Here is a 15,114-nt window from a genome sequence, read left to right on the forward strand (position 1 = left end):
TAAAAAACCTTAATTAATTGTAATATATTAATTGGTCAAGCGGACCACGAAATTAGTGAGTTTCGATCTTTATTGAGATCATCTTCAGGGCTCAGTGTTTGTTTTCCGTGTAGATGTGTCATTATTGTGTGTCGTGGGCTCTGCCAAACACTTTGAGCCCTGAAGATGATCTTAATAAAGATCGAAACGTTGGCACGATAAAGAAAATGTTTGTTTTTTAAACCTACGTCAAACCAGCCAGCATCTCATGACCTCCAAGTAATCATCAAGTAACGGCTACTAAACACCACACATTGCTTATTTACTTGAAATGCTCTAGTTGCAGAATGAAAGAAATAAATCGCAGGGTCGGACGGTTAAGGATCTTTGAACCAAAAAAAAAAATTATATTCCAATTGACTACGCATTATTGATTTTATTGGGTAACCTATTTGTAAATATTTAGGTGATGATGTTTCGATTGATCAGCACGATAAACGGAAAATATGGTTCATTTAATACGTAAGATGTTATTTTAACCCAATTGAAAGTGTCTTAAATTCGTAACTTGATCAATTTCCGTTCAATTTCCCGTTGAGCGGCTTTTTTTGGCAGAAAGCAATAGCGGCTAATGAAGAGCCTTCTCGCTTCTCCCCGATACAATTTCCCCTTTTCTGACAGTACTTACCGATTGTGAGGGTGTTGTGCGAGTAGTGTTCCGTCGTCAACGTTATATTGTGCGAAGCCCTTATGTGAATCGGGTGACCCTGTTTTGACCGAATGCTGGAGGCGACGAGATTCCCGAGGATGTAACTGTGACCGGCCACTTCGAGACCTCCTTCCACTATACGTACGTTTCCCATTCCATCCTGAAAAAAGATTCAATAGTTATTTATTTGTAATAGTTATTTATTTTATTATTATCATACCGTAATATAATATATTGTGTGTTGGCCTGCGAGTCTGTGAACCGGCACTGGGTCCGATCCAGTACGATTGAACTAGTACTTTTAAAAGTCCATTATATTTCGTGGTCCGATTGACCAAATAACTTCTTTCAATGAATTCATCTTTATGTAAGGTATTGGTTGAACTAAAAAAGCCAGCGGAACGAGCGGGATTCGAACCCACGACCTTCGGCTAAATACGTCGCTGCTCTACCACTTGAGGTATCGTGACTTCGATCCACTTGGACACCAACTTCCCATCTCAACTGAAGGTCGTAGATTCGAATCCCGCTCGTGACGCTGGCTTTTTTATTTCAACCAATACCTTACTTAAAGATTAACTTTTAGCAAGGTTCAACTTAGACAGCGACAAACGTTAGATTGAATGAAAAATCATTGATGAATTATGATCAGCATATAATTCATTATTCTTTTATATTATTATAAATACAAAATATCACTTGATCCGTTCATTTTCCTCTTTTTTGTTAGTATTAGTGAATTTAAAGTTGAGTAATGGATACAAGACTGCAAAGATACGAATGAATCGATGAATGAAACAAGTTTACTGTGGACCATTTACAATCGGCATTGGTCACTACGCAGTTTTTTATTAATTAAGTAGAAAGAACGTTAATGATGATATCCAGTACATCATTGGACTGAAATATCCAAATTTGGTTTAGCTATAGTGAGGTTTGATTTAGGTTTTACTTGGGCCAAGTGAACCCCAGAGTTCAAGTCCAGGTGGGTCTGAGGATAGCCCAGTAAAAGACAAACTAATTTTCTAGACTCCATTTACTCTGTTATCGTAATTATGTATAGAACAGTTCTATGTTTAGTCCTACATTGTTCAGTCTATTCCAGTTTACTCTCACGCTGGCGGATCTGCTTGAATACGGGAATAGTGTTACTATTAAGGGTAACATGAGGAGAGGTAGAATTTTTTAAAGTAATACTCTCTTGAATAATATTATCCTGATTTGTAAGCACCGTGTTTTGAACTGGAGTTCCATTTCGAACTGATGGGAAGTTGTTTAACGGGTTCTGAGGATAACCGCGACATCAGCATTGGTGACTTTTGTGTCTGAGTTGAAATATCGGCGGTGAAAATATTAGAAATGACAAGAGCTAAGAGCACTACATTGTGGGATTTAAAATAGTTTAGTTCTGAGCTGCATATCTTCATGAAGTCCTGCGAGGTTATGAACTTTGTAGGTTGGTTACTTCCTTTCTACTTTTCGTCATTATAAGTGTTGGATTATATGGTTTTGTTAGTGTTATCATTGTATAAAATGACCCCTACGAAGAAAAATCAAACAAACCAGCCACTGAAGATGACGAACAGTCAAAATGGTCTGCCTGATCGAAATAGCATGAAAAGTAGACCCAAATGATCGGAAACTACCTAGAAACAAATAGTGTTTATTTCAAAATTTAAGTTCTTGCCAAATATCAGCCAATTACATATTATTTTCTAGCTTCACATGCAAGATAAACTGCTCAGAAAGGAATAGGGATATTTGTAATTTATTCTGAATCTATTAATTTTAATTGTAAAAGTAAGTTATTAGCGAGAATGGAGAGGGTTCAACCCCGCCCCGAGGAATATCGAGTACTCTGGGGAAGTGAAAGTGACCAGACCTGTATGTTTCTATCAAGTGTTGTGTTTGTATTAATTTATCGGAATGAATGTAATTTATTAGCGTGAAAGGAAGGGGTTGCTTATAACCCCGCCACGAGGAATATCGAGTACTCTGGGGTGAGTGTATGACGTCTGGAGAGTAAAAGTAATTTATTAGCGTGAAAGGAAGGGGTTGCTTATAACCCCGCCCCGAGGAATATCGAGTACTCNTCTATGTTTGTGGTGATGTATATATATGTATTGTATGTTTTGTTTCTATTCTGTATTTGACAACCTGGTACAAACGAGAGACTAGCATTCTAGAATATCAACGTAGTATATATCTGAAATCAGAGAGTCAGTAACCAGATCGAGACGCTCAAATGGCTGCAGTTAAAACAAAATATGCGCGAAAGAAAAGAAAAACATGGAAAACACGCAGAGGGCCGGCGATGACCTCAGCTGTTTGTCGGCCCATAAACCTCCCACTTATAATAATAATAATAATAATTAATTTTAATTAAATTAACAAATACGTTCTTGTTAGTTGGATAAAACAAAATAGAAAATACAAACCAAAAACAAAGGAATGTTCATCTTCATTTTTAGGTATTTGCTTAAGAATAGTAAACATGAAGATTACTCATTTTGTAAACGAACACCATTCCTCGTTTTTTCGCCATTTTAATCCAGTTGTATTTTCTTTCATGAAAAGATTGAATCTTTAACCAGAAGTTCGCAATATTATTGTGAGAATGAGTCATCAAGGTCACCGGCAAGTGGATAATCTCAGAGGCAGTGAGCGTCTCTCAGAGCGTCGTCTCCTGGGCTTTAGCCCGATTCCGAGAGACTGGAAGTTCCCGTAAGATTGGTAAGGAATATCAGCGCATTACGACGATAAGGGAGGACAGAAATACTGTCATTTCTGCAAGACAGAACTCTTTCCATAGTGCCCGCCAGATCCTAAATGCAGTACAACATGTTTGGCAAGGCCTTTACCAACGATTCGTAAGTTCGCCTCACATCGTGTCCCTCTTTGAGACGACCTCCAGCAAGAGCCCGCTACCAGCAACTGAGGAGAATATGGTGCTGCGATCATAAGATAACACCAATTGGAATACCGTTATGTTTACTGAAGAGTCGCACTTTCAGTAAGTGATAGCAGGCGCCGAAGAGTCTAGAGGGGAGCCCCAGCCCGTGCTCCCTTCAGTGCAGTTTAGAGGAGGCGGTGTTATAGTTCGGACTGGAGAACGAACTGAACTCCATATTGTTGAAGGCAATCTCACCGCAAACCAATATGTCCAAGAAATTATTGAGGAATACATCCCTCAGAAAAGGATCTCTTTGGCAGGGATTTTCGATTTCAGGATGGCAATGCCAGACCTCATAGGGCAGAGGCATTCATCAATGTTTAGAAAACCTGAGAATTTCTCATCTACCCCTTTTCCCATTGTCTCCAGACCTCCAGGGAAGGATTTTCCATCACCTCCGCAGCCAGTTGACCTGCAACAACTGAGTGCAACGTTGAACCATCTAAGGAGTGAAATTAAATTACCTATTATATAACCAGCATGCCTAACAGGTTCACATAAGTTGTTTACAGAGGACATTGTACAAGGTATTAATTGTTTAAAAAAATTATTGTGTCTAATAAACAAAATTTTGGAATTAAACTTCTATCTTGTTATCTTTCAAAATCCCTTAATAAATTTTTCTTCAGTAAAAATCATAATAATTTCTAATAAATTTTAATACAATGTATAATAAAAGTAAAATAACCATGGTAGGAAAATACATACTACAAAATTGACAATATTCCTTTTCCTTTTTTAGCCATTTATATTGAAGTAATACATATTTTAGCATATGCACAGTTGAACAATGCGTTGTTTCGTAAATAATTTTTGTAATATAAAAAAAGAGACCGTTGATGAACATTTTCGACCCTGACCAACTCATAACATTAGAATTTGTTAAAAACAAAACGATCTGACAATGCGGGCTACATTAATCTTCATCCTTTTTTACGGAACGGCTATTGTTCTCAATCAATGCATCCATTCAGTATGCAATAACACTCATTTTATTCATGCCGTGCCCAAACTAACTCAGAGAATCAAATTTTCATGAAAAATTTCCGCGATCTTTCGAAATGACAGTTTCTTTTTCAGCCAAGTTTTCACGAAGAATTGGACTAATGATACAATTTTTGTGATTGCAGTTTTAAACTTGTAAAGGCAATTGTACTGAAATTTTTATGACAATAGTTTTTCTAGCATAAACTCAAACTGGTAGAATAGAATGTAACTTTCTACATTCTATATATCTCTATATATATATTAACTCTGAGCAAGTTAAAAATATCAAAAATCACACTCATCAACTGAAATACAGGCTATTAATGCTTGTGACGTATAAAGTCTTAGAAGTCACACACCAAAAAATTACTCAAAAAATCAGACAGCTAAGAAACCCTAGAAGGATTATCACGTGAAAATTCACATCGAATTTATGCGGATGCATCCAAAACCTGGGAAAACCATGTAGCAATATTTTCGTTGTCAGAGGGTAGTGAACAAACTAGCCAGGTGAAATTCTGCAAAGCTAAATGTAGGTCTAGACATAGGTACTCATGATTAAACCCAAACTGGCAAACACATTGGAACAGTTAGAAAGAGTAAAACTCAGGGTAGTGATACATTCTGTACTGGTGTTAAGAAATCTCATATATGGGTATGTTTAACGATGGCCCATTTGTAGGCTATGCGATGCAGAGGAAGAAACTGCCGAAAGAAAATTATCTTCTAAGTGGGGAACCATGTTGACCATGTCAAAATTGCAACAATGATATTCTACTTTTTAAAAAAGTATCTAATTAATTGAACTGAACAGATGAGCAAAAAATCAGTTTAATCAACTTTCTTTGCATAATATCCGTATATAAAACACGGAAATTTATAAATTTAGATTCATATTACGCTACAATACTTTGCTCTCGCTAACATTCAAGGTTATAAGGCATGAAAAAAAAATATATAAAAAATAAACATATGTTATAAAAATAATAACATGATTATGATTTTTATAAGAAAAATATTTTCTTGTAGTTTTATATCGCTTTTATTTTTTTATATATTGGACATTTTATGTATTTTCATAAATACACCTAAGTTCGTGAATATGGGTCCATACGGAAACGCCAATATTAAAAACAAAATAAAATAAAATAAAAAATAAAAGAGATATAAAACTACATGGAAATATTTTTTTTAAACCATAAAATAAAAAAAGGAAGAAAGCCTTTTCCTACTATATGTACACAAAATAAGGCAATTTAACATATAAATACATACATAAAAAATAAATATTGTTATAAAAATTAATAATATGTATTTATGTTTTTATAAGAAAAATATTTCATTGTAGTTTTATAGCTCTTTTATCTTCTTTTTATATTGGACATTTTATGTATTTTCATAAAAACACATAAGTTGGTGAATGTGGGTACAATGTCAAAACTCCAGTATTAAAAATAAAATAAAAAATAAAAGAGATATAAAACCACATGGAAATATTTTTTTAAACCATAAATTTAAAAAAGGAAGAAAGTTTTTTACTACATATATGTTAAAAACACTTACATTATAAGTCAATTTAACATATAAATAGATACATAAAAAATAAACACATGTAAAAATAATAATATGTATTTTTGATTTTTATAAGAAAAATATTTCCGTTTGGTTTTACTTCTCTTTTATTTTATTTTTTTATATTGAACATTTTATTTATTTTCATAAAATACATAAGTTGGTGAATATAGGTACAACACCGATACGTCCGATATTAAAAAATAAATAAAAAGGATATAAAACCACAAGGAAATTTTTTTAAACCATAAATTAATAAAAAGACAAAAAGGCTTTTATTATATCTATGTTAAAAACACTTACATAATAATATTTATAATCAAATAAAGAATTAGGAAAAATAAAAAAGACCGTAGTTTTTGGGTAATACTCAACCTCCTCTACCAGGTATCCTCTTTTATCATCTCATCATCATCAGTTAAGATCAGAATTTTTATTAATGTGTAAATTTCACAATGAAATATATTAAAGTGGGTCAAACTGTTTGTGGATAGGAATTAATAACGGCAGCCCGAGAATCTGGTCCTGATTTACATCCGTGGTAATTAAGGTGGGAATAATTCTTGGTCAATAAATAGGCCCCCCTTAAGGAGAGCCCTGCCGTTTTATTGCCCCGTCTACATCACGCCGTTCCCAAAACTGTAATTATTGTCATTACTCCATAACCGAGTTCATCGTTTTGGCATTGAAACGGCCAAACGGGTTTTATAGTTTGTTAGGTTGTTGAGCTGGGAGGGGCGAGTAATAAAGAAAAGGGGCAGTTTTATAAAGTATAAGCGCGCTAGTAGAATAACGCGAGCTCACCTTTCCACCCGCCCCATCCCCGAGACATTTAGACAAGTCGATTTACGCCCTAGTGTGTGTGTATGTGTGTGTTTGTATGTGGACCGGGTGAAGGGTGGAATGGGTGTATCGGTGAAAGGTCAGACAATGCCTTAGGAACAGGAGCTCGCCCCTTATTGTTATTCCATTGCCCCTTCCGTTTTGGGGAAACAATCGGGAGCCCTTCTCCCTGAGGCCTTCATGTAATAGCACCCACGGGCAATTTAACTTTTCCGGCCGGAGCCCAACTGTGAAAACTGTGGCAGCCCGACGTCGGATCGCCAATTCGTAAATCTCGACTGTGGTGCGAAAACTGTCCGCTCCCTTTGAAGTATTCGATATTCGATTTACAAGTTTACGAATTACATTTTGGGGAAAGAGTTTCAGCCAAAAGTTTATTCTAACTGTTAAAATTCCTATAATATATACGTCGATCTCATCTGTGCAGTAAGGGCTTGAAAAGGCGCACTTCTAAAGTTCGAGTTATGTAAAACTAAATAATAATCCAATACATACCAAGGCAATAAATATTAGCACTAAAATTAATTTAGGTGTCAGGCGTACTACCCAAACTACTCTGGGCGTACGTACACAAAGTTTCCAAAAAAAAAAAAAATTAACAAGAGATAAGGGGGCGTCGGTGGTCGCGTGGTTTTAGCGTTGACACGGCGAAGTTCACTGTAACTTAAAGGTCCCGGGTTCGAATCCAGCGGCCCCGCATTCGATCCCGACATTCTTACAAATGGGCTTTTTTTTCCAAAAACACCGGCACCCCGAGGGTTGATATGACCTCTGCTGTTGCTAAACCTCGTAAAAAAAAATAATAATAATAATAAAAAAAAAAAAAATAAATAAAATATACTTTATCACAAGCATATAATGCATAGATAGGTTCTTTAACTTGTTCTTAATCTGTATTGAAACATAAGGGCAACGTGCAACAGGACCTTTCTTTTATAGTACGGTTAATTTGAACTATTCTATGCAGTACGTCGTTATTATTAAATAACGTCATTATTAGATTATTCAATTAATCAAGGTTTTTAGTTGAGGTAAAAAAGTCAATGTCACGAGCGGGTTTCGAACCCACGACCTTCGGCTAGATACGCTGTTGCTCTACCACTTGAGCTATCGTGACCTCGATCCACTCGGACACTAACTCCCCATCTCAACCCCACCATTTGAATTTTCTCTCCTTTTTGCCATTTTTCAAATGTCGTGTAATCTATTTGATTCTCGGCGACAATTGAAATGGCCAGGAGAGCTTTAGTGAAGTATACTTCATTTTAATTTATTCAATTCACTAGTTTTCGTGGTCCGCTTGACCAATTAATATCTTTCAATTAATTAAGGTTTTTAGTAGAGATAAAAATTAACAAATTACATTTTCTCTAGCCCAAAAAGGTGCACCATTGAGATAAAGCAGATCTCCTTGCCTTTTATATGTTATGCAGTTATATTGTTATACATATTTTTTCTATGGAAAAAAAGAAATGTATTCCGCCTAAATACGGATATGAAAATAAAGAGCATCCCTTTAATATGTGAATGGAGAAAAAACGTTGCCTAAGAAGAATTGTGGATTAATGATGAAGCCGTATTCCTCCTCGTCGGTGAGATTTCATTGTCCTCCCGCCCGGGCTGAATCAAGTTTTCCAAAATACAGCCGCTTTCCGGTTATCGGGATTAATTAGATGTGATGTAAAGAGTTTTGTGTTGAAGCGCAGACACGGAGTTGCGTGCTGGTTCGTGGAACACGTAGGCCCCTCGGGCACAATTATCCTCCACCTTTGTAATTCAACAAGTTTTAGCGAGGTGGTCCGAGAGGGAAGCGGCTGTTTTTAAGACCACCGCTAATGAGTCGTGGTTCGGGGGTGAGGAAGTGTCGGGAAGTGGAAAGGGCGGATTACCATTGGGCCAGCCCTTAAACAATAATCATCCCCCGCCCTCGCGAAAGACGAGCTCACGGCCGCGTCTGCGGTCGGCCTCGAGGCGGATCGCAACTGTTCACAGCCCTTTCTCTTAATGAGCATCTCATTTGGAAATTATTTCATCCCTGGGAGGAAGTAGGGAACTCATTGTCCCACCCGAACAATAGCGCTCCTTCCCTCCAATCCTCCTCTTAGAATTAATTAAAACGAAGATAAAGTATTCCGATTTTCAACTGTAACCCTATTTTTTCCCAGCCGTCATCCTTAAATAAATGCCTCGCTTTATTCCCTTAAACAGTATGAAACGTGATAAATATTTAACTTTTTCGAAGGCTTTCCTTGTTAAAGCTGATCAATTTTTATAATGAATCGTTTATTATTGAATCGTTCGTCATATCGGTTTTCTCCTTTTACAATAAACCGTAAAAGAAAGTGATCCAAGGAATTTGGTAAAACTCACCGAAGTCACGACGTTTCTTCAAATGAATTGATGTATTTACTTATGGAAATTAGATTTTTAAAAATAACCATACAAATGGAAGTTATTTTTTTCACGTGTACCATCCGGGCAAAGACAGCAAGGGGATGCTCGCAAGGGGATGATCTCTCACCTCTACTGTGGACGACGCTGGTAGACTAACTCCTACGAATGCTGGAACAAGATGAATTCTACAGTCTAGGCTATGCGGACGACCTTTCCGTAGAATTAAAAGGCCGCAATGCAAACAACGAGAACGATCGTATACAACCAGCCTTCAATCTGGTTGACAGGTGGTGCAAAAGGGAATATTCACCCCGACAAATGAAAAATTCACAAGGAGAGGACAATAGGAAGCCTAAAAACTCCAAGTCTAAACTGGACCCCGATCCCGTTTTCCAAAGGGGGCAAATACCTTGGGATCACACTAAACCAGCGGCTCTCAAGGAATTCTCATTTGGCTACCCAGAGAACCAAAATTACCTGGGGGATGTGCATAAGGCTCTGCACCAAGAACTGGGGTTTAAACTCCAAAATGACCCCAAGGCTATACACTTGCGTCTTAAGACCAATGTTTACATAAGGGTCGGTGGTGTGGTCGACCAAGACTCTGCAAGCCAAAGCAATCAGGCTATTAAGAGGCACCCAAAGACAATGCTGCCTCAGTTTGGCTGGAGCCATGAGCACAACGCCAACTACGACCCCGTATACTTCCCATCACTTCATATTTTAATCGAAGGAGAAGCCAGAGCAGCAGCCCACAGGCTCATAAATGGACTACCATCTGCAAGGATAAGCCATGTAAATAAACAATAGAAACTGAGAGAGGGGAGACAGGCAGATGCCATATTAGGCATGTCTAGCGATATTACTACTAAAAAGTACGAGGTACTGAAAGCAGAACGGGAAGTCTTTATCATTTTAAAGATTGACTCTTTAGATAATTTTGTCCTCAGTAAACATGGCCCATCGTCAATCGTTCCAAGCCTGAATATTGAAGTTTAGACGTATAAGTCTTTTATTTTAGTATAAATGTAGGTAGTAACTAAGATTTTTTAGTTCAACTGAATTCCAAAGATTTCTCCAACACTCTACCTTTGGAATGGAAATCCGAATACAACCTTAGTTTTACAAAAGACTTTTTGATTATTACTTTCTCTTAGGTAATTAAAAGCACTCATATTATGTTCTTTACTAAATCTTAAAACCATTTATGTTCCTTTTTTAGTTCCTCAGCCAGGATTCTGACAAATACGCGACTCTTTCAGAACTAATGTGTTTTTTAATTAATGTCTCGAGACCAATTATGTAACTCGGTAAATTTCGAAGTAAGACGTGAAATACATTTGGGTATTTGATAAACATGATAAACACTCCACAACTGAGCCTCATAACATAAAATTCGCAAGTCGCGATTGCTTAAAAGACGTGGAAAGCTCATCGGAAATCCATATACAACGTTTTGCTTGATGCCTATCTTCAAAAACAGGTTACATAATGTATCATGGGATATGATAAAGGAACAGGGCTATTTGCCGTTTATTTGTTAATAAAATATAAGGTTACTTTCCAATATAACACTCTACGGTCTTCAAAAAAAAAAAAAGGGAATTCAAAACCTTCTGTCCTATTCAATTCCCTAATTTCGAGGTCCGCTTGACTAATTAATATATTACAATTAATTAAGGTTTTTAGTTGAGGTAAAAAAAGTCAATGGCACGAGCGGGATTCGAACCCACGATCTTCGGCTTGATACGCCGGTGCTCTACCACTTGAGCTATCCTGACCTCGATCCACTCGGACACCAACTTCCCATCGCAACCGCACCTCTTGAATGTTCCCTCCTTTTTGCCATTTTTCAAATGACGACCATATGTCGTCGAGAATCAGAATATCAAGCCGAAGATCGTGGGTTCGAATCCCGCTCGTGCCATTGACTTTTTTTATCTCAACTAAAAATCTTAATTAATTGCTTCTGTTCTATTTCAAACTAAGAGTGCGCCACCGTATAATCTTTTGTAATGATAAAAAATATTACATAAAAAATATATTTTATAAAATGCACGAATTAGAAAAGTGTATTAGCAGAACCCGTCTCACTGTGGACAATGGACGCGGCTTGTTCCGTTGCTTCAAGGAAATTGAAAAANTCACTATAGCTAAACCAAATTTGGATATTTCAGTCCAATGATGTACTGGATATCATCATTAACGTTCTTTCTACTTAATTAATAAAAAACTGCGTAGTGACCAATGCCGATTGTAAATGGTCCACAGTAAACTTGTTTCATTCATCGATTCATTCGTATCTTTGCAGTCTTGTGTCCATTACTCAACTTTAAATTCACTAATACTAACAAAAAAGAGGAAAATGAACGGATCAAGTGATATTTTGTATTTATAATAATATAAAAGAATAATGAATTATATGCTGATCATAATTCATCAATGATTTTTCATTCAATCTAACGTTTGTCGCTGTCTAAGTTGAACCTTGCTAAAAGTTAATCTTTAAGTAAGGTATTGGTTGAAATAAAAAAGCCAGCGTCACGAGCGGGATTCGAATCTACGACCTTCAGTTGAGATGGGAAGTTGGTGTCCAAGTGGATCGAAGTCACGATACCTCAAGTGGTAGAGCAGCGACGTATTTAGCCGAAGGTCGTGGGTTCGAATCCCGCTCGTTCCGCTGGCTTTTTTAGTTCAACCAATACCTTACATAAAGATGAATTCATTGAAAGAAGTTATTTGGTCAATCGGACCACGAAATATAATGGACTTTTAAAAGTACTAGTTCAATCGTACTGGATCGGACCCAGTGCCGGTTCACAGACTCGCAGGCCAACACACAATATATTATATTACGGTATGATAATAATAAAATAAATAACTATTACAAATAAATAACTATTGAATCTTTTTTCAGGATGGAATGGGAAACGTACGTATAGTGGAAGGAGGTCTCGAAGTGGCCGGTCACAGTTACATCCTCGGGAATCTCGTCGCCTCCAGCATTCGGTCAAAACAGGGTCACCCGATTCACATAAGGGCTTCGCACAATATAACGTTGACGACGGAACACTACTCGCACAACACCCTCACAATCGGTAAGTACTGTCAGAAAAGGGGAAATTGTATCGGGGAGAAGCGAGAAGGCTCTTCATTAGCCGCTATTGCTTTCTGCCAAAAAAAGCCGCTCAACGGGAAATTGAACGGAAATTGATCAAGTTACGAATTTAAGACACTTTCAATTGGGTTAAAATAACATCTTACGTATTAAATGAACCATATTTTCCGTTTATCGTGCTGATCAATCGAAACATCATCACCTAAATATTTACAAATAGGTTACCCAATAAAATCAATAATGCGTAGTCAATTGGAATATAATTTTTTTTTTTGGTTCAAAGATCCTTAACCGTCCGACCCTGCGATTTATTTCTTTCATTCTGCAACTAGAGCATTTCAAGTAAATAAGCAATGTGTGGTGTTTAGTAGCCGTTACTTGATGATTACTTGGAGGTCATGAGATGCTGGCTGGTTTGACGTAGGTTTAAAAAACAAACATTTTCTTTATCGTGCCAACGTTTCGATCTTTATTAAGATCATCTTCAGGGCTCAAAGTGTTTGGCAGAGCCCACGACACACAATAATGACACATCTACACGGAAAACAAACACTGAGCCCTGAAGATGATCTCAATAAAGATCGAAACTCACTAATTTCGTGGTCCGCTTGACCAATTAATATATTACAATTAATTAAGGTTTTTTAACTAACTTCTTATCTCGGCCCCACCTTTTGAATTTTGAAAAATTGCAAAAAGGAAAATTCAAAATGTTAGGTTGAGATGGAGTGTTGGTGTCCGAGAGGATCGAAGTCACTATAGCTCAAGTGGTAGAGCAACGGCGTATCTAGCCGAAGATCGTGGGTTCGAATCCCGCTCGTGACACTGACTTTTTTATCTCAACCAAGACCTTACATAGAAATAATAATGAATTGAAACCAGTATCGTTAATTTACATCAGTGAATTTATAAAGCGTATTAGCACTCTCTCTCTCTCTCACTCTCTCTCTCTTTCACACACTCTCCCTCCCTCTTTCTCTCTCACTCTCTCTCTCTCTCTCTCCCAAAGTACTAACAAACGACACGCTTCAATTCGTGCCGACATACCTAACTTGTATCCTAACGTCTAACAGCCTATACTTTATAAGATATATGACAGTGAAGGACAGGTCAGAGATTTACAAAAGAAATGGATTGGTCAAATTTAATTAACGCGCATTTAAGAATAAAAATACGAGTAAACAAAAAACAGCTCTTAAATGTTCTCTTAAATTATATATTATATATAAATTATAAATGTGCTTAAATTATATATATATATATATAAATTATAAATGTGCTCTTAAATGCTGTCTCTCTCTCCTTAAATTCTTGGCTGCCATGTCGGTGACCTACTTCCTAACAGATAGCTATGTGACTACATTTTCGACCAAACACCTAACATTTAATTAAGATTTTTAGTCGAGATAAAAAAGTCAGTGTCACGAGAGGGATTCGAACCCATCACTTTCGGCTCAATACGCCGCTGCTCTAATGACTTGATCATTTGTGACAAGGCCGAAGGTCGCGACACTGACTTTTTTATCTGAACTAAAAACCTTATTTAATTGAAATATATTAATTGGTCTAGCGGACCACGAAAACTAGTGAATTACACCTAACATTAGCTCTGGCCTGTTAAATCGAGCAATGTTAACAAGCCGATTCTTACAAGTCTACGCCATCATTTTTCACGATCCAATAGGACCTAATAGACTTAACAGGTTAACACAAAGTTCGTGAATACCCCTAATATGTCTTAAAAAACGTAAATCTACTTGCTCTGGTTAATATGCCCTTTCAACTTATTTTGTTATTTTAATTACGGACGAAGAATGAAATGAAGCAAGTGGAGTAAGAATTAGAGAATTAAGACAATCTTTGCCCTATTGTGATCAAAAGCTGCCTGTTATGATAATTAAATTTAAAATAAGTAAATAAAAATTGAACAACATGACAATAGTCAATTACCAGCTTAACATCCCTAACCATTGCTTTTGTTTAAAATACCACCAAAACGTCAACTAATTGTTCTTAGAATAATATTAATATTCTTAGTTAAAGGAGAGGATGTGCTAAAACAACATATACCAATGATACCAACAGAAGTTCCTTTCCAATTCAAATGATTGTAATTTCCAATTAAAGTGGCTCTTACAGTAATGCTAAACAAATCACAAGGTCAATCATTGCTATTACGTGGATTAAACTTGGAGAATCTATGGTTTTCTGATGGACAATTATACGTTGCATGCTCCAGGTATCCAAGGGATTTGTTGTTTGTATATATGCCAAATGAAATCACCAAAAACATTGTATATCCAAGAGCATTGCAATGAATTTAACACTGAATACAACAGTAATTACAATTTAATGCAATGTAATCCCACAGAAAAATGAAAATATCTAAAATGGCAAAAAGGAGGGAAAATTCAAAAGGTGGGGTTGAGATGGGAAGTTAGTGTCCGAGTGGATCGAGGTCACGATAGCTCAAGTGGTAGAGCAGCGGCGTATCTAGCCGAAGATCGTGGGTTCGAATCCCGCTCGTGCCATTGACTTTTTTATCTCAACTAAAAACCT

General features: G+C 36.7%; 1 protein-coding gene across 1 annotated transcript in view; it reads right to left on the minus strand.

Moving 5' to 3' along the window:
- Positions 1-551: 551 nt before the first annotated feature.
- The window catches only part of LOC112128205 (delta-sarcoglycan-like), a 110,856-nt gene continuing 96,293 nt past the window's right edge, over positions 552-15,114 (minus strand). Inside the window, exon 4 of the mRNA XM_024230014.1 lies at positions 552-848. Within this exon, the coding sequence (XP_024085782.1) occupies positions 552-848 (297 nt within the window). The remainder of the gene's footprint in view (positions 849-15,114) is intronic.

The sequence above is a fragment of the Cimex lectularius genome, unplaced genomic scaffold (genome assembly GCF_000648675.2).
Source record: "Cimex lectularius strain Harlan isolate CLEC.00 unplaced genomic scaffold, Clec_2.1 scaffold475, whole genome shotgun sequence".
Classification (NCBI taxonomy): domain Eukaryota; kingdom Metazoa; phylum Arthropoda; class Insecta; order Hemiptera; family Cimicidae; genus Cimex; species Cimex lectularius.